This window comes from Dendrobates tinctorius, unplaced genomic scaffold, assembly GCF_039654945.1.
Source record: "Dendrobates tinctorius isolate UK_male_01 unplaced genomic scaffold, ASM3965494v1 ptg000129l, whole genome shotgun sequence".
Lineage (NCBI taxonomy): Eukaryota > Metazoa > Chordata > Amphibia > Anura > Dendrobatidae > Dendrobates > Dendrobates tinctorius.
The window spans coordinates 22,471,252-22,489,902 of record NW_027361797.1 but is presented as its reverse complement, the minus strand read 5'-3'; the positions used below and the strand labels follow the sequence as shown (position 1 = coordinate 22,489,902).

At 43.5% G+C, this 18,651-nt stretch overlaps 1 protein-coding gene across 4 annotated transcripts in view; it reads right to left on the bottom strand.

The window, feature by feature from the left end:
- CLEC16A (C-type lectin domain containing 16A) overlaps nucleotides 1-18,651 on the bottom strand; it is a 411,773-nt gene that overhangs the window by 331,357 nt on the left and 61,765 nt on the right. For all 4 annotated transcript variants that reach the window (XM_073542856.1, XM_073542853.1, XM_073542854.1 and 1 more), the window contains exon 7: nucleotides 4,138-4,312. In XM_073542856.1, coding sequence (XP_073398957.1) covers nucleotides 4,138-4,312 — 175 coding nt within the window. The remainder of the gene's footprint in view (nucleotides 1-4,137; nucleotides 4,313-18,651) is intronic.

Sequence of the window (18,651 nt, the reverse complement as noted above, 5' to 3'; positions counted from 1 at the left end):
AAGTCTCAATATCGCATAATATTTGTGGTCACTGTCATCTTGATGATGCAGAACATCGACTTTTCACACTAAACTACACCTATTTATTACACTTCCAATCTGTTAAGAGCATATTCCAGTACAGTCACCATTCACAATACAGCAAACACAATGGACAAGTACAGGGCTTGGGTTGTAAAACAATTTCACCCACAACCTAATTTCCCTTTCCCTGGAAAGGGCTACATACTCCTCCGAACTTTGCCTAAATCTTTGCATATTATTATTAGAGGAAATTGAAGTCATCAAGATGTTTCCTTTCTTCCTGGTTAGTGATATGCTATGCAAACTGTTTCCAGAGAACCCAGGAGGAGAAAGTCCAGGGCATTACCCACAACAATAGCGGAGAGGAGGAGTATGTTCACACATCCTTGTAGCATTTTTCAGTTTATGCAAGTTTTTTGAGTGCATTTTTACTTGCGCTTTTTTCTCTTTCATTAAAATGGGTGAAAAACGTTGCAAAACCCCGAATGAATTGACATACTGTAGACTTAAAAAAAAAAAAAAAAAAAAATGCAAGGAAAAAAATGCAAAAGATTTTTTGATATTTCATTCATTCATTTTGCTGGTACTGTAAAATGCTGCAAAAAAAATGCTGCAAAAACACGTGTGAATATACCTGAAACCAGGGCTGTGGAGTCGGTAAGCCACAGTTGCGACTCCGACTCCTGGATTTTATCAGGCTCTGACTCCGACTCCGGCTCCGACTCCTTCATAAATGGCCAATTCATAACAACAAATTTACTGTTGTAAAATATTAAACATCGTGCTTATTCAGTTTATCACCATCATATAAGTAATCAGACCACTTAGAACAAAAACTACATTTATTAGAATACAATTAGAATATAGCAAATAACTTTTATAAACTTTTCTAAACTGTAAGTAAATATGCAATAAACACTTTTATGCAGTTAATAAGAAGAAATCTATAAATTTGTCCTCAGAAAAAGTATTGCCTCTGTCAGATCCTCCTTCATGGATGCCCTCAAATCTGATCTAATTATTTTGAGAGCAGAGAACAACCTCTCTACACTAACTTGTGTTGGTGGCAAAGCAGTAACCACTCGGGCAACATCTCTGACAATGTCAGGATACAGAGGAATCGCTTGTTGCACTGTTATTTTTGATTAACGGTCAAATTTCTCAATTTCTTTTAGTGCACATGAAAAATTCTGCTGAAATGTCCTGGCTGTGTTCCTTGATGGGGATGACTCTTCTTCTATGCGGGAACGCTTTGCACGGTCCTTGTGATCCAAATATTTTTCGACATTAAATTCTTCATCAGTTGATGAGGGTGAAGATGTGGCAGGACGACCAAATTCTTCTTGTTCCTCCTGACTGTTCTGCAACCCTTTCATCCTTACTGCTATTTCAAACAGAGCTTCTTTTCCTTTACTTAGCTGTTGATCATCTAGAAGAATCCGATGCATTGGGTCTACATAAACAGCTGCCAAAAGAATGTTATTTTGTAATAGTAGCTCCTCTCTCCGTTTCATTGATGTAGCAATGCCACTTGCAATTAACCCTCCTCTTTGGGACAGGCGAAACATCAGGTTCTTCCACTCCTTTAAGAAAATACCTGGAGTTAAGTCCTCTGCTTGTAATTTTTTAGTCACTGTAAATGGGTGCTCTAGCAATTTTTCCAGCTCAGTCACCTGATTCCACTGACTTTCATTTAGCGTCAGTTGAGGGTTAGCCATGTCTACAAGAAAGGTTTTCAGTTCAACCAAGCGCTGAATCATTAAGTACTGCCCCATCGTGTGGCTTGATCAATAATTGCCCCTTTTCCAGCACGTCTCTTCAAAATTGAGTCAACTTTAGGGGTTCTGGCAACAGTAGCCAATTTTCTCACCTTGCCAATCAGTGCAGCAGCATGTCCTTCTTGCAGACTGTCTCTTATAGCCAGCTGTAGCGTATGCACAACACAGCGCATGTGATGAATGAAAGAACATATTGACACAGTTTCAACAAGATCATCTAAACTATCATGTTGCTGTTCATCTGAAGCAACTTCAGTTTGCTCCTCAGTTACAATACTGTGTTCCTCTATTTCAAACATTTCTGTGTCTGTGGACCCAGAATGTTCTTCTAGCTGCTGGTCACCATCATTACTCTTATTCATTAGCTTAAAAGTACTTATCATATTTGAAGCATTGTCAGTTACGACAGAAAGAACTTGCTCTTTTTTAAGTTCATAGTCTTGCAGAACCTTTTCCACCAAGACCTGGAGAAACTCACTGGTGTGATGAGCTTTGGTGTCTTTTACTGCCAATGTCTTGGTAACTATTTCATTTTTGTCACAAACAAATCGGACATTGATGGCAAAATAGTTCACTCTGTGACGTGTGCAGGCATCCATTTTAAGAAACAGAAAGCGTCCCTTGAGAGTTTTTTTAAGTTCTTCCTTTTGTTTAAAAGCTTCTTCGATTACTAATTTTCTAATACTCTCTCTCTCCAGAGTAACACCAAGCTTGCGGGCCATTTCCCCATTCAGACACATAAAAGCTGGTCGTGAAAATAATGAAATAGGCACACTATCCTTTACAACAAGCTCTATGATCTGTTTTTTAAATATATCTACTGTCATTGTCACAGTAACTTTGTCACTGACAAAATATCTTGCAACTGATGGCTGCAAAGTTCTCTGCTCCTTTGTTTGGCTGGAAGAGCTGGGCACTGGTTCATTGGTTTGGATGCAGTCTTTCTCATCCACTGCTTTCAGTACTTCTGGATGAAAGCGCTGTAAATGTCTCTTTAGATTAGAAGCTCTGGTAGGAGCATTTTTATCTTTGCCTGAATATGCACTCATCTTGGCTTCACAGCATTTGTTTTCGTCTGGATCATTTGTCATACACTGACAGACATAATGTTTTCTATCTTGAGTGATGGTGAAATGTTCAAATACAGCTGATTTAATGTGATGCTTCTTTGACATTCTCAGGTTTTTAATTCTGCATTCACAATCCAAATGACAATTGTTTTTCCTAAAAACAATTCTACAAAATTATTGCCAGGTCGTACAACTTATATAGTGGTCAGTAATACTGTTATTATTCCTCATGTACTCACAGTTAACTGATGCAAAGTTTGTTGAAAGGATAATACTTCTTACAGTCTTCCTCTTCTGAGTAGCAGGCAGCTGTGAGATGCTTGGAAGACGCACACCTAGTATGATCTAGTCTAGAGGAGGAGCTTTACTACTAAGAATTTGCATCACATTTTCACTTTCAGTTTCATACATTGTAAGTAGGGTGGTTGGGGCAGCATGAGTTTAACCAAGTATAAGATTAGATAAGGGCAGTGGAGAACAGTGACACACAAGAAGTAAGAAATGTCTCTATCTCCAGCAGAACTGCTTATCACTGTTGTTCATAATTTGATAGAACATATATATTTGAGTAACATTTATAAAATTCATATGAAAGTTCAATTATGAAATATTAATACATTTTTTTTTAAAGCTGGAGTCGGAGTCGGTACATTTCTACCGACTCCAACCAAAACTAACTCCGACTCCGACTCCACAGCCCTGCCTGAAACATTTCTAGGTTGTGCCAAGCAGCTCATACAGATATGCAGATGGATGTGGCAACAATCTTGTGATTCTGTGGTCCTTCCGACTGACCCCATAGCAGCAAAAACTAGGGAAAATGAGAGTCAGGCTCGTTGGCAATCTGCTTGACTGATACTACCGTCAGGTTCCGACTTGTTTGTTCTTCCCCTATGGAACACACGTCCATAAGCAACTAAACTTCCCCAAGTACATGAGACTGTTTGAGAGAAATGACCAGCTTATGGTTATGCTTCTAACTTTCTCCTAGCTGTAATTTTAAAAAAATAAAAATAAAATAAATGTGCATTACTCACCATCCCCAGGTCCAGTGCGGAGTATGCACTGCTGATCCTGGTATCTGACGTCATGAGCTATATTATACCGATGACTTATGCCAAGGAAAGGTCATTAATATGGTTGAAAACCCTTTTAATAAGAAGTAGCTACTGTAGTATGGAAATGCCAGGATGGCACCAGGATATCAATCACAATCTAAATTCATAGCTCATTAACGATACAGCTAACATTTACGGTGGTCATACCTGGTCCTGGTTCACCAGGGAATAGACGTAGAGTGGGAGTAGTAGTCTGTTCAGCAGATGATCTGTTAGGACGTCATTAAGAAACTCGCAGTTGATAATCAGAATATCATTGAGATAATTCAAATGATCCAGATGCTGAGATACTAAATTACTGAGACTTCCCCGATTCTTGTGTCTGCAAAATACATGGAAAAAGCCATAATTATACTAGGATGGTACCATGTGCAGCTCTTTGTACAGAACACACATTTGTATCTAGCTACTTCCGATGTAAAATTCAAGATTCCACAATCTCTCCTGCAATTTAGATATCCGACGTCAGAATAAATCATTTTACATAAAGATACAGCAAACAACTACGAAGACCACAAGTATCAAGAAAGGGCAGCCTGTATAAATACAGGGAAGATTATGTCTAAGGGGAGTCAGTCACTGGGACGGATCCCTCCAAATTACAGCATATACGAGACACCAATAAGAGTTACCCTCCACTGTATAGTTATACCGAATACTTTTACTTTATATACTTTACCTTTAATATGTCTAAAAATGGAAAACATAGCTAATGGGGAAGTTCAAGAATAGAAAAAAAAAGAAAAAAAATACCATTCCAAATAGATTTCTAAATACCTTTAATAAGCAAAATACACTTATTATGTCTATGGAGGTGACCACTAAGGGAAATTAAAATGTCAGCCGTCTTGTTACACTGAAAAAAAGACTTGTTCTAGAATGTTAGCAGGAGAAGTACGGCTATGTGCACACGTTGCGGATTCCGCTGCGGTTTTTTCCGCGCGGAAACGCAGGTAAAACCGCAGGTAAAGTGACCTGCGGTTTTCCTGTGTTTTGGTCTGCGGTTTTGCCCTGCGGTTTCACACCTCTACTATGGTAGAGGTATGAAACCGCTGCGGAAACCGCACAAACAATTGACATGCTGCGGTTTGTAAACCGCAGCAAAACCGCGCGGAAAAAAACGCACCGTCAGCACAGCATTTTTTGAAACCCCATAGGGTTTCATTGTACTGTACTTGGAAACGCAGCAGAAACCGCACCGTGTGCACACAGCCTTAATGTGAGCATGAGAAGTAAAAAGCTCCACACCCTCATTTCACGTTTAAGAAGATGTGCTCCCAATGTATATACTCTGATCTAATACTGGATATAAAAGGTGTGCATGCACAGATAAGAAGAGGATGCTCATACTCCTGTCCACCATGTCTAGCTAATCTAATACTGGAGATATCAAGGGTGTTTAGGTAAGAGGCTGCTCACACTGCTGTCCAACCTATCCTTCTGATCTATGACTTGAGATAACAGGGATGCTGGGGTAAGAAATGCATGCTCACACTATTGTCTACCCTATCTAACTTATCTAACAATGTAGATACCTGGCATGCTGAGGCAAGAAGGGGCTGCTCACACTACTGTCCACCACGTCTATCTGATCTAATACCTGAGAAATCAGATGTGCTGAAAAAGAGGCTGCTCAAAATAAATGTACTCCTGATCTAATACTGGAGATACCTGGAGTGCTAAGGAAAGAAGAGGCTGCTCACACTGCTGTCTACCCTGTGTATCTGACCTAATACTAGAATTATCAGGAAGGGGTGTTGAGGTAAGAGAGTCTGCTCAATACTGGAGTTTCTAGGGGTGCAGAGATAATAAAAGTCTGCTCACACTGTCTTCCATCCTGTCTATCTGACCTAATACTGGCGATAACAGGAGTTATTAGGTAAGAAGAGGCTGCTCACACTGCTGTCCACCCGGTATATCTGATCTAATACTGGAGATACTAAGGATGATGAGATAAGAGGCTGCTCACACTACTGTCCACCCTATCTTTATATGCTTAAAAAAAAAAAAAAAAAAAAACACTATCAATACAAAGTACACATCATATACTTCATAATCCCATTTCTTCACATCCATTATACCTTCCCCTAGTCCACCACCCAAACTCCTGGTGTAGAAAAAAAATGAAAAGAAAACCACAACAAAAATCCACATTTTAGTCATCCTTAATCAAAGTATTCTGGTGTGATACCATGTTATTACGCTACCACCACTTGACCACCATTGACCAAAAGATGTACTTTTCCCTTTAACCTTGCTAACATTACTGATCTTATGATTTTCAGTATCCAATCTTTTTCTGTGGTTTTTTTATTTTTTTACATCCAAGGCTCCTGTCATTTTAATACTCTAGATCAGGTTTGCGCCAGTGTAGCAAGACCGCGACCATTTTGATGTACTATAGTGATGATCCCCGAAGAAAAAATCCAAAGTGATTTGCTAACAAAAGTATTAAAAAAATGTAAAATTACACTTTTTTCTATTCCCAGAGAAGCACGTCAAACAAAGTAACGTGTTTTTTTTATATCCTCAGTTGTTTGTGTTGATAATCCTTGATCCTTTTTTCACAAGCTAAAAACTGTGAAGCCATATAATCCGCAGCAGTCAACTAGTGACAGTAGGATGTGATAGTTTATTGATATGTTATACTATACTATTTTAGTGGGTGGACCATCCTCGAAGTATACACTGATCAGCCATAGCATTAAAACGTTAAGCCTAAAATTCTGTAGGTCCCGCTATGAACCAATGAGTCATCACATGGTCTCCGCTGGCTTGCTTTCTTCCCATAGTCCATTCTGGTGCCATCTCTTCCCCTGACAAGTGACATACACACTTGGCCATCCACATGATGCAAAAGAAAATGGTATTCATCAGATCAGGTTACCTCTTCCACTGATTAAGGCTCAAGTTCTGTTGTTTTGGAGATACTCTGATCCAGTCATTTAGCAATAACAAATTATTCCATTGTCAAAGCCGCTCAGTTTTATGGTGGCCCATTTTTTCAATCAATCGTCGGCAAGTTGACAGTCTACTGTGCACACATGCCGTACATATACCTGCTGCAGAGCAAACTGTCAATCCAATGTGAAGCCGTGATTATAGTGCGGTCAAAGTGTAGGGAGCAGTGACTAACTGCTCCAAGTATCGCCTCAATGACATAAGTGAGCGGCTACAGGGAGGACGTAACTTCATTTTCTCCCTGTAGCCGCTGGTCTAGTAAGCCAGCCAGACAGGATTTAAACTGAAGGTGACAGGTTCCCTTAAATTGTACTCCTGATTGCTGCCAGGTTCATTAGGCATAGATAAGGGAGCCAAACTTAGTAAGCTGTAAACCGTAGAGGTGAGCCTATACCCTAGAGGTGCGCCCGTACCATGTCATATATTCTACACTGTACACGTGGAGGCGACTATTGTACTAAGTTTTCAATAGGCATCAAAAAGAAAAAGAGGCATGAGGCAGGCAAAGTCTCTGTATGCAGTCTCAGATGTATGATCATGCATCTTATAGAGCAGAGCTTTAATTGCTCATTGTCACTTAGTCTCCACATATATATGGTATTACTGTTGTGGCATTACGCCTCTCATCTCCCAGGAATCTGCTCCAATTAGGTTATAATACCAAATGACACTCCAGACGCAGCCTCACATCCTCCGCTGCCATCCTTTCCCACTCAAGAATGTGGTCTATTAATTTAGCCAAATTACAATCACTTTAATGGATTGTTGCAGAATATGGATTATGCTACCACTCCAATCACTCAAGCACAACAAGCAAGGCTTCAATTAGTACATGAGGAGGCTGCTGTGGGGGCCAATGACCTGGAGGAAGCTGTGAATAATTCATGCAATCCAATTAAGAGGCAGTCATCTGATCACTCAGAATGTAGGGGATTAAAGGCATAAAGGATTAAGCACTTGTTTATAAAGGAAAAAAATCAACACGGTGGCGAGAACACCAAATCTTGGCTGCAGCCCCAACAGCTCTAAGAGTCTTCACAGGGGTTCTCATTGATAAATCTTCATTTCTGCAGCTCGGCAATTTTGAAAATGTTAATGATCAATCCAGCGATGCATAAACAACACTCCTCGCAATAAAAGTGGTGGAGGGGGAAGAATATGCCAAGCCAGCGTTTCCTTCAGCTGCAAATTGTAAGCTGCGCACTCCTTACCGTTACTTATGCCCCTTTGTTGGAGCACGCTGCAAGGAAACCACTAAATCCTACTATAGTGAATTACCAGAGGTCTGGAGAGAAGACTGCCAATAAACCCTGAATGGGGTAATGCTAGGCACCAGTGTGCACAAATATTAAGATGCATTTTTCAAAATGTGATAATTTTCCAATTTTGGAAATATATGACGAGATCCAGTTCTTACTGTATGAACAAATTCAGCAAATAGATGGTTAAAGGTAATCTGTCACCCCATTTTTGGCCTATAAGATGCGACCACTGCCATCAGGGGTTTATCTACAGCGTTCTGTAATGCTGTAGATAAGCCCCAGGTGTAACTTGAAAGAGAAGAAAAACAAGTTAGATTATACTCACCAGGAGGCAGGGTCGTTTGCGGCGGGTGTCACGGTCCGACGCCTCCCATTTTCTATAGATGACGACCTTCTTACTTCTGCTGCAGCTCCTGCGCAGGCGTACTTTATCTCCCCTGTTGAGGGCAGAGCAGAGTTCTGCAGTGCGCAGGCACCGGGAAAGGCCAGAGAGGTCTGGCGCCTGCGCACTGCAGTACTTTACTCTGCCCTCAACAGGGCAGAGAAAGTACGCCTGCTCAGGAGCCGCAGCAGAAGTAAGGAGGAGGACGTCATTGCTAGAAGATGGGAGGCGCCGGACCGGACCACGACACCCATTGGACCGGACTGGACCCCCCGGTAAGTATAATCTAACTCGTTTATCTTATCTTTCAGGTTACATCGGGGGCTTATCTACAACATTACAGAAAGGAACTCGTTAGTGCCCCCTATGGAGGCAACAACCATATACAGCTCTGGCAAAAATTAAGAGACCGCTGCACAGTTTTATAAAAATCAGCTTCTCTACATGTCTTACAGCCATTCCATTCCAGTGTCAGTTGAATTCCAACCAGAGTACATCTCATTCTACTTAATGTTCTTCTGATTAGGTGATCACCTGAACCAAATCTTATTTAATGAAGGAAAGTATAAAAAACCCTGCTGTGGTGTTCACAATCCTCTTGCAATAGGACAAGCTGGATGGCAAAATAAGTGCTAGTAATGTCCCAAAGTAATAGGAATGAAAAAATAACTTAACCATGCCAAAGGAGTTGAAAAGTCTTGGGTGAGAAAAAGAAGGGCTCAATTCTGGCTTTACTAGCAGAGGGATAAAGTGAGCGTCATGTTGCCTCCATCCTTAAAATTTCTAAGATGGTAGTCCATTACAACAAGGTCAAGCAGCAGACATTGTGAACAACAAAGCTACAGACCGATAGAGGGCGAAAATGATTCTCCACTGACCGGGATGACCGTCATCTTATTTTAATATCACTCAGCAAAAGCAGGATGACATCAAGTGATCTACAAAAGGAATGGCAAATGGCAGTTGGGGGGGAAGTGCACAGCAAGAACAGTTCGTAGCAGGCTCCTAGAGGCGGGGTTCAAGTCATGTAAAGCTAGAAAAAATCCTTTCATGAATGAGAAGCAAACGGAGAACCAGGCTGAAGTTTGCCAAAGACCATAAGGATTGGACCATAGAGGACTGGAGTAAGGTAATCTTCTCTGAGGAGTCTAATTTTCAGCTTTGCCTAACACCTGGCCGTCTGATGGTTAGATGGAGACCTGGAGAGGCATACAAGCCACAGTGTCTTGCACCCACTGTGAAATTTGGTGGAGGATCAGTGTTGATCTGGAGATGCGTCAGCAAGGCTGGAATTGGGCAGGTTAATATTTGCGAAGGACGTATGAATCAAGCTGCATACAAGGTTATCCCGGAAAAACAGTTGATTCCTTCTGCTCAATGTTCCCCAACTCTGAGGGCTGGTTTTTCCAGCAGGACAATGCGCCATGCCACACAGCTATGTCAATCAATGTGTGGATGAAGGACCACCACATCAAATCCTTGTCATGGTCAGCCCAATCTCCAGACCTGAACCCCATTGAAAATCTCTGGAATGTAATCAAGAGGAAGATGGATAGTCACAAGCCATCAAACAAAGAAGAACTGCTTAAATTTTTGCACCAGGAGAGGCATAAGGTTACCCAAAGCAGTGTGAAAGACTGGTGGAAAGCATGCCAAGACGCATGAAAGCTGTGATTAAAAATCATGGTTATTCCACAAAATATTTATTTCTGAACTCCTCCTGAGTTAAAACATTAGTATTGTTGTTTCTATATGATTATGAACTTGTTTTCTTAGCATTATTTGAGGTCTGCAAGCACTGCATTTTTTGTTCTTTTGACCATTTCTCATTTTCTAAAAATAAATACAAAATTTAATTCTTGGAAATTCGGAGACATGTCAGTAGTTTATAGAATAAAAGAGCAATTTACATTTTTTTTTTTTTAATTTGTTTATTGAACCAAAGGCAGGGTATACAGTATGCAAACTGACAGCAATGAAAATATCATGTAACACACATACATATCACAGAGCATCGAGGTCAAACAACGTGTGTATACCAAATGTGCATTGAATAAAACATACTGTCAATTGCCTTACATTAGTCTGTGATTATTCAAATAATAAAGCCTGCCTACTTCTAAAACATTACTACTACTACAAAACTAGGTGCAGCCTATGTCTATATATTTAGCTCTTTATCATGCGATATCTCCGTCCTACAACGTGAGGTGAGAGGAGTTCCACCTCTTCCATAGCTTCTCAAATTTACCCAGGCACCCTCTGTTTTGGTAAAGCGTACGCTCATATGGGATAATCGAGTTCACCAATTCTATCCAGGCCCTAAGGGAGGGATCCGAACCCCCCATCCACCGCAGTGCCAACACCTTCCGTGCCATGAACAATGTCTCCCGTAAGAAAATCCCCGTATAATGTCCCCATGTCTCATCATCCCACACCCCAAACAGACAAACCAATGGCTCAAGGAGAACAGGAATCTGTGCCAGGGAGGTTAATAATGACGTTACCAGTAGTGTACTATAAATCGGATATTGCCAAATCATGTGGTTAAAATGTGCATCGGATGTATGGCATCTCAGACACTACGAAGATTGGAAATGGCCCATCTTAAAAAGTCGAGTCGGAGTCAAATATGACTGGTTTATGATATAAAGTTGTATCATTCTATTGCTAATTGACGGAGACACCTTAATTGGAGACTCCAGAATTTCCTCCCAAGCCTCTCCCTGTGTATCAGGGATGAGCCTTTCCCATTTCCCCCTAACCAAGCAAACGGCAGATTCCGTCTCCACCGACAGCATGTGTGTATACAGAGAGGAGATGAGACCCTGGGGACCCGGTGATTTAATAATGCCTATCAAGGGTAGAGACGAAATAGCATTATTCATACCGACATGTCTCATGTGCGACTGAAAGGCTGATCTTAATTGTAAATATCGGAAGAATTGTGACCTCGCGACATTGCACTTAGTTTGTAATTGTTCAAAAGATAATATTGTACCGCATTCATATATATCCCTTATCGTAGAGACATTGCACTGAGGCCAGAATTCAGCAGATGGGTGGGCAAGCAGTGTCAGAAAATAACTGTTATTCCATAAGGGCATTTCAGCTATGATATCACTAAATCCAACCACCCTCTTAATCTGTCTCCAAACTAGTCTTGCCAGACGAAGCATGGGTAGCAGACGTGGAACTTTTACTTTTTCCATCTCCAAGAACCCCAGCAGGCAATCAGCATGTGCAGCATGAAGCAAATGGCTCTCAGAATTAGGAAGATGATTACCGGGCATCCACTTATTTATAGCCCTTGCCTGTCCCGCCAGATAATATAGAAAAAAAATCCGGTAGCACCCCCCCCCCCCCCCCCTTTTTTGGCCTTTGTAGGGTGGATAGCTTAAGTTTTGGCCTCGTTTTCCCCCATATGAAAGACGTAATTTGGGAATTTAAGTTGGTGAAAAAAGACTTAGGCACCACCACAGCACTATGTTGGAGAAAATAGCTAATCTTAGGGAGTGGTAACATTTTAATTACATTAATGTGTCCAGCTACAGAAAGCGGGAGTTTACTCCAGATCACAAATCTGACTTTAACCATCTCTAGTAAGGGATATATATTAAGCTGTAGATCAAGTGTGCTAGATTGAGAAATATGAACACCCAAATATTTAAAATGTGGTACAATAGGCAACAAGGAGAGAGTCCTAAGTCGCGGCATCGGGGCATGAGAAAGAGGCATCAGAGCAGACTTCTCCCAATTTATATACAGGCCGGAATATCTACTGAATTCATTTATAGTGGCAATTACCCCCGTCAACGTCTCTTCCGCTCTATCCATAAATATTATCATATCATCAGCATACAGGCCTATGGTGTCTACCCGATCTATCTGTATACCCATAATATTAGGAGAAGTTCTCATGCGGATTGCCAAAGCCTCTATTGCAAGAGCAAAGAGGGCCGGGGAGAGGGGACACTCCTGACGAGTCCCCCTATGCAAAGAAAAGGACTCGGAAGCAGAGCCATTTACAATGACACAGGCTTTAGGTTTCATATATAATGTATTAACCCATTTTAAAAAACTATTTCCAAAACCATATTTCTGCAAGCATGCGTGGAGGAAAGGCCACTCAAAGTCAAAGGCTTTGGCCGCATCCAACGAGGTCAATGCCCATCTATTGTCTGGCATCAGGGAGCTATATTGAACCACCGATTGAACCAGTCTAATATTAATGGAGGTGCTCTTCCCAGGCATAAAGCCAGTCTGGTCAGGATGTACAAGTTCCAAAATAATTGAATTCAGCCTAGTTGCCAAGATTTTCGTAAAAATGTTGCAATCCACATTTATTAAAGATATGGGGCGATAAGATCCACAGTCCAGACGGTCCTTCCCTTCTTTCTTAAGCACTATTATATTAGCTTCATAGAAGGACTCCGGCATGACCCCTCCCCCCCAAACCTCCTGGAACACCGACAACAAAAGTGGCGCTAAAATCTCCCGGTATTTCCTGTACAGCTCAATAGGGAACCCATCTGACCCAGGGGCTTTCCCAGAGGCCATATCCCATCTCTTCCAGAGTGAACTCAGAGTCCACAAAGGCCCACTGAGAGGCACTTAGTGTGGGAAACGTTATATCTGATAGATAGTCTAGACACCCCTGGTTACCAATGTCATTTTTTGAACTGTACAGTGAGCTATAATAATCATGGAAACATCCCACTATTTCTTCCATCGAGGACACCACTGTACCATCTGAGCTGCGGATCTGTAATATTGTATTAGTTGTATTGTGCTGCCGCACCAAATAGGCCAGAAATTTACTAGACTGGTTCCCTAATTCAAAGTAGGACTGGCGAGTAAAAAACAGTTTACGTTTGGACTTGGAGTCTATATGCTGAGTATATAATCTTTGGGCCGTCAACCACTCCACTCTATTACCACTAGTTTGATCAGATACATAAGCAGCCTCTGAATCCTTCAATCGTTGTCTATTGCGTCATCCTCCCCCGACGACACCCGTTTGATGTAGGAGATTGTAGAAGATAGGCAGCCCCTCAAGTACGCCTTAAGGGTGTCCCAAAATAAATTAACATTCCGGGGTGGGAGGACACGAAAACATGTAATTGGTCAATTGTTCTATCGGGTGACTTGATCAATTTCAGCCAGAAAGGGTTTAATTTCCATGTTATCCTACCACCCGGTGGGCCAAACCTGAGCCTAAGAATGATTGTGCTATGGTCTGAAACCCCTCTACTTCCATGTTCAATACTATCCACCCACATCGCCAGGCCACTAGATCCAAAAATGTAATCTATGCAAGATAAGGAACGCCTAGTGGAAGAATGGCAAGTATACTTTCTTGTTTATGGGGGACGTGTTCTCCATAGGTCAAACCACCCACTACCTTCTATAAACTGTGATAATTGGGATGTAGCCACTGCTGGGGTCCCACCCCGTGTCCCGTCAAACAGTCTCAATCTATCGAGGCAATTATTCATAACCAAAATTAAAATCCCCCATACAAATAACATCTGCGTCTGGGTAGCTTAAAGCAAAACTCAATGTTGTCTGGAGAATCGACGTACCAGCTGAAGGGGGATTATAAACACACAGAATAACATATTTCCTAGAATTGATCAGTGCATACACAAATATGAAGCGCCCTTCAGAGTCTATCCGGGCCTCCCGGACCTCCCATCTAACGTCTTTGTGTATTAATAATGAGACCCCCCCCCTAGAGTAAGTGGTGTGAAATGCGTGTATAGACCATTGAACCCATGGCTTTTGTACACTCCGAGCCGTATCCCTGGTCAAGTGGGTCTCAACCAGAGCCACAATATGAGGATGATAGGGCCTAATTTGTGAAAATACTTTAATCTTTTTCCGGGGGGCTTTAATACCCCTCACATTCCACGTCATGCAGATTAATTCAGAACCCATCTCCACTTATCTGGGCATGTTGCGTATCGGTGCCTAAGTAGAACTCAGAGACATCACACAAATAGTAGGTCTTCCATTGTCTGCAACCTCTACCTAAATAACACTGAAAGCTAAAACTAAAGCTTTTGGAAAAAAAAAGGCAACAAAATATAAACCTAGTAACATAGGAGCAAAGTCCCGCTCCTCTATCAAAAAACAAGGGGATACCATCACTGAACACAGTGTCCGGTATTATAGATCTCTGGCTGTCCGCCAGGAGCGCTTCAATTAAGCCCGCAATGAAGGGATCCAGATGAAAATAAATACTCTAGGACTCCTTTGCAGGGGATCCTCTATGAGATCGCAGCCACTCGGCAGCCTCCGCCGGATCCGTGAAAAAAAACGGAGGAACCCCCATGGACAACCCGAAGCCGAGCTGGGTAAATCATGGAATATACAATGAACTTTTCCCTGAGCCTCTTCTTGATGTCGATAAATTGCGCACGCTACTTCTGAAGTTCCACAGAGAAATCCGGGAAGATGGAAATCACGGCGTCGTTGAACTTGATGGGGCTCTTTCGTCGTGCGAGGCGCAGAATGGTGTCTCTATCCTTGCAGTTGAGGAGACGCGCCAGGAAGGGTCTAGGCGGGGCCCCCGGAGGTAGAGGTTTGGTGGGAACCCTGTGGGCTCTCTCAACAGTGAACACCGAGGAGAATTCATCTCCCAGAGAGGTCTTAAGCCAGCCTTCTAGAAATTGCTCAGGGTGCTGACCTTCAGAACGTTCAGGCAGACCGATGACACGGATGTTGTTCCGACGCATTCTGTTTTCTAGGTCCTCTGCTTTTTGCCTCCAGACGTTCATAGATCCTGCTACCTTAGTTAGCTTAGCCTCCATAGGTGTAATGGTGTCTTCCACCTGGGACACTCTTGTCTCCACCTCCGTGATGCGCCCCCTCATGGCCTACATATCGTGACGGAGGCTCCCCACCTCAGCGTAGACATCCTCTATTTTCTCCGTCAGGGATGTCCTGGTGAGGGAGATAGCCTGCTCAGACACCTGTTTAAGGGTCATTTCTTCCTGTTCAATCTCTTCTCCACCCGAGGGACGATTTTTACACTGAGATTGTGAGGTGTTCCGTAAATAGCGTGCGCTCTCAGAGGGGTCAGGTCTGACAAATTCCTTCAATTTTTCTGCTGCCGTTGATCCCTTAGACCGATTCATGATTAAGAACCGCGAAGTATCCCAGTGTAGCTGAAATTATACAGACCAGGAATCCTCCTGTTGCACTTATATGTACTGTATACAGCAGGAGCCACGCTTATCAGCTATAGCCTGGGAGCAGAGTTCATGTAGACAAAGATAGAAAGTCACCAAGGCTCCTATGGCGGGGGGGGGGGGGGGGGGAGGGGGAGCGACACCCACTCCCAGAGAGACAACAGCAATGGGAGGAGGAGCAGATTCCCCCACTGTAATGGCACCAGCAGGCTAGCGATTCAGAGTAGAGAGGGGAAATTATGCAGGGCCCATCTTTCAGGGCACTCACCGCACTCCTCTCAGATCCTTCAGGATACAGGTCGCTGCCCACGCGACGCTGCAACACTGGAGACTGGACACCGCGCTCCTTCTGGCAGAGCGTGCGTCCTATATGGCTGCCGCTCCCTGCGGGCCCCGCCGTCCACCCTCGTCCTCCAAGGCTCCTCTGCTCACCGCGTCCTCCCTTATCCAGCCAGCCGGCTTCTTCACTGCACTAGCAGCGATGTTGCAGCAGGGGTCGACACGCAGCTCACAGCAGCCAAGCGGCGCGCCCAAGATGGCCGCCACCTCGTGGGGAACAGCCGCCCGCTCCAGCTCCTCCAGCCGCTCACACACCGTCCGCTCACCGTCCTCCTGCGGGGGCCCGGGGGGGGGGATCCCGGTTATCCAGAGGGGGCCAAGCAGCCCCGAATATGCCTTTGAAAAAGGTCCCAGCCTGCAGGATTATACAGGATGGTAAGGAGCTCTCCCGTCCAGCGTCCTCTCTCTCTCTCTCTCACTCCATAGCCACGCCCCCCTCAGCAATTTACATTTTACTCAAAAAAATACCTAAAAAGAAAAAAATCAGACAAACTGAAAATTCTGCAGTTGTCTCTTAATTTTTGCCAGAGCTGTAGATCTATGAATATCCTGTAAATGGGCACCCCCACCAAAACGTTAAGCTAGTAGTCCATTTGCTATGTGTATACAGGGCATATGCTGTTAAACTTTCTGATCATCATTGTCTCTCATTATCTGTGCAGTTCCGGTCCACATATGCACAATGTGATCGCATTTTACAGTAGCCGGGTCATACAGTATTTTTGGTGTGGATTTGAAGTCGCTTTTTCACATAGGGGTGCACAAAGGATTACACTGAGAAAGTGACCTCTAGTCCGTACCAAAAATGCTGCATAATCCAGTGAATATGATCAGGACCGTAACAGCGTGGTTATAGAAGATGGCAAAATCGGTAAGTATATGAACATATGCACTGCACACGAGACAACTCTGGTTAGCACTGTTGCTTTGCAGTGCTGTTGTCCTGGGTTCAAAGTCCCCAAGGACAAGATCTGCAAGGAGTTTGTCTGTTCTCCCCATGTTTGCGTGGGTTTCCTCCCACATTCCAAAGACATACTGATAGGGAATGTAGATTGTGAGCCCCATTGGGCACATTCATGATGAGGTCTGTAAAGTGCTGTGGAATTAATGGCGCTGTATAAGCAAAGCATAATAAATAATAAAACTGTTCCAAAGGGACTAATGAATACAAATGTTGCTGGGAGAGGTTCTGTAAGAATATTAAAGGATGGCATAACTGAACATTGGCAGAAATAATGAACACAATCACAGGTAATTCTGAATAACTAGACAGGTAGAACAACATTACTTAATGAGTTGAAAAGTGTCAATGGGTCGCCCTCCCAGGGCTGTGGGGTACTCGGTACCGGGCCGGTGTCAGGGGGATGTGTCACAGCAGCAGTGACCTAGTCCGTGGCCCTGGGCGCCCAAGTAATGAGTGGAGAATTGAATGGTGGTTTGTAGTTAATGGAATAGTTCGTGACGCCACCTGTGGTGTTCGGCAAGCGAGATGTTGGGCCGACGCTGCACGCAGATCCGCTGGGACTGATGGTGTGTTGCAGCCAGGATGGTGAAGCTCCCCACAGGCGGAGCTGTAGTCCCAGGGCTGTGTAGATGTAGGGGCAGAGGAGAAGCGCAGGCAGTGTGGAAGCTGGTACCCAGATGTAGTGGTGCAGGGTGTGTTGGCGCAGGAATGATTGGAGGACACCAAGGCCTGCAGTTCCAAAGCTTTACTAACAGTCTGTAGCACACACAGATGCCTGCCTCCGTGCCGTGTCTTCCAGGTCAGGGACTCAGTCAACCTCCAGATCAGATGGAATGCTCCCTTCTAATACTCCGCCAACATGTACCTTCCTGAACGTCTCCTCTTATAGCGCCTTTAAGTGAAGTACTCCTAGTACTGAGTTACACTGGAGTTCCTCCTGTCAGATGTTCTTAAGAACCTTACTTGTACGGCAGACAGCTGTAGCCTGCTTCGGGGACTCCTCTCTCCTGAGTCCCGGCTCACTATCCAAGTTGCTGTTGTGCCCCCAAGTCTTAGATGGGAGTAGTGCATTTACAGCTCACTATTCCACCGGTGTCTGCTGCAGGACCTTTAGTATCCATACAACCTCGGGGACCGGGCCCCGGCCTCGCACTTAGAACTTCTAGACAGGGTTCACTCCTAACCCACGTCCTCTCTGTTCCCTTTTACTCCTTCGTTCCGTACTTGTCTCTTTCTTTCTTATGGAAGATCAGGTTTCTGTTCAAAGTCTTTCTCCTTCTTTCCTTTCCCGTGCCAGCAGACCCAGATCACTTGAGATCTGCTGCAGCACCTCCTTCCTCCATCCCTCTTCCAGGGATTTTCTCTCCTCACTCCTCTCTCTCTGACTTCTCACTCACTACTCACTGAAATCCTAAACCTTCCCTCTCTTTATGTATTCTAACTCCACCCGCCTCCCAGCACGTTTCGTGTTCCAAGCAGGGAGCCACCAAAGGTGCTCTGCTACACTCCAAGCAGGGAGCCGCAATGTGGCTTTGCTGAACTACTGTGTTGTGTGGG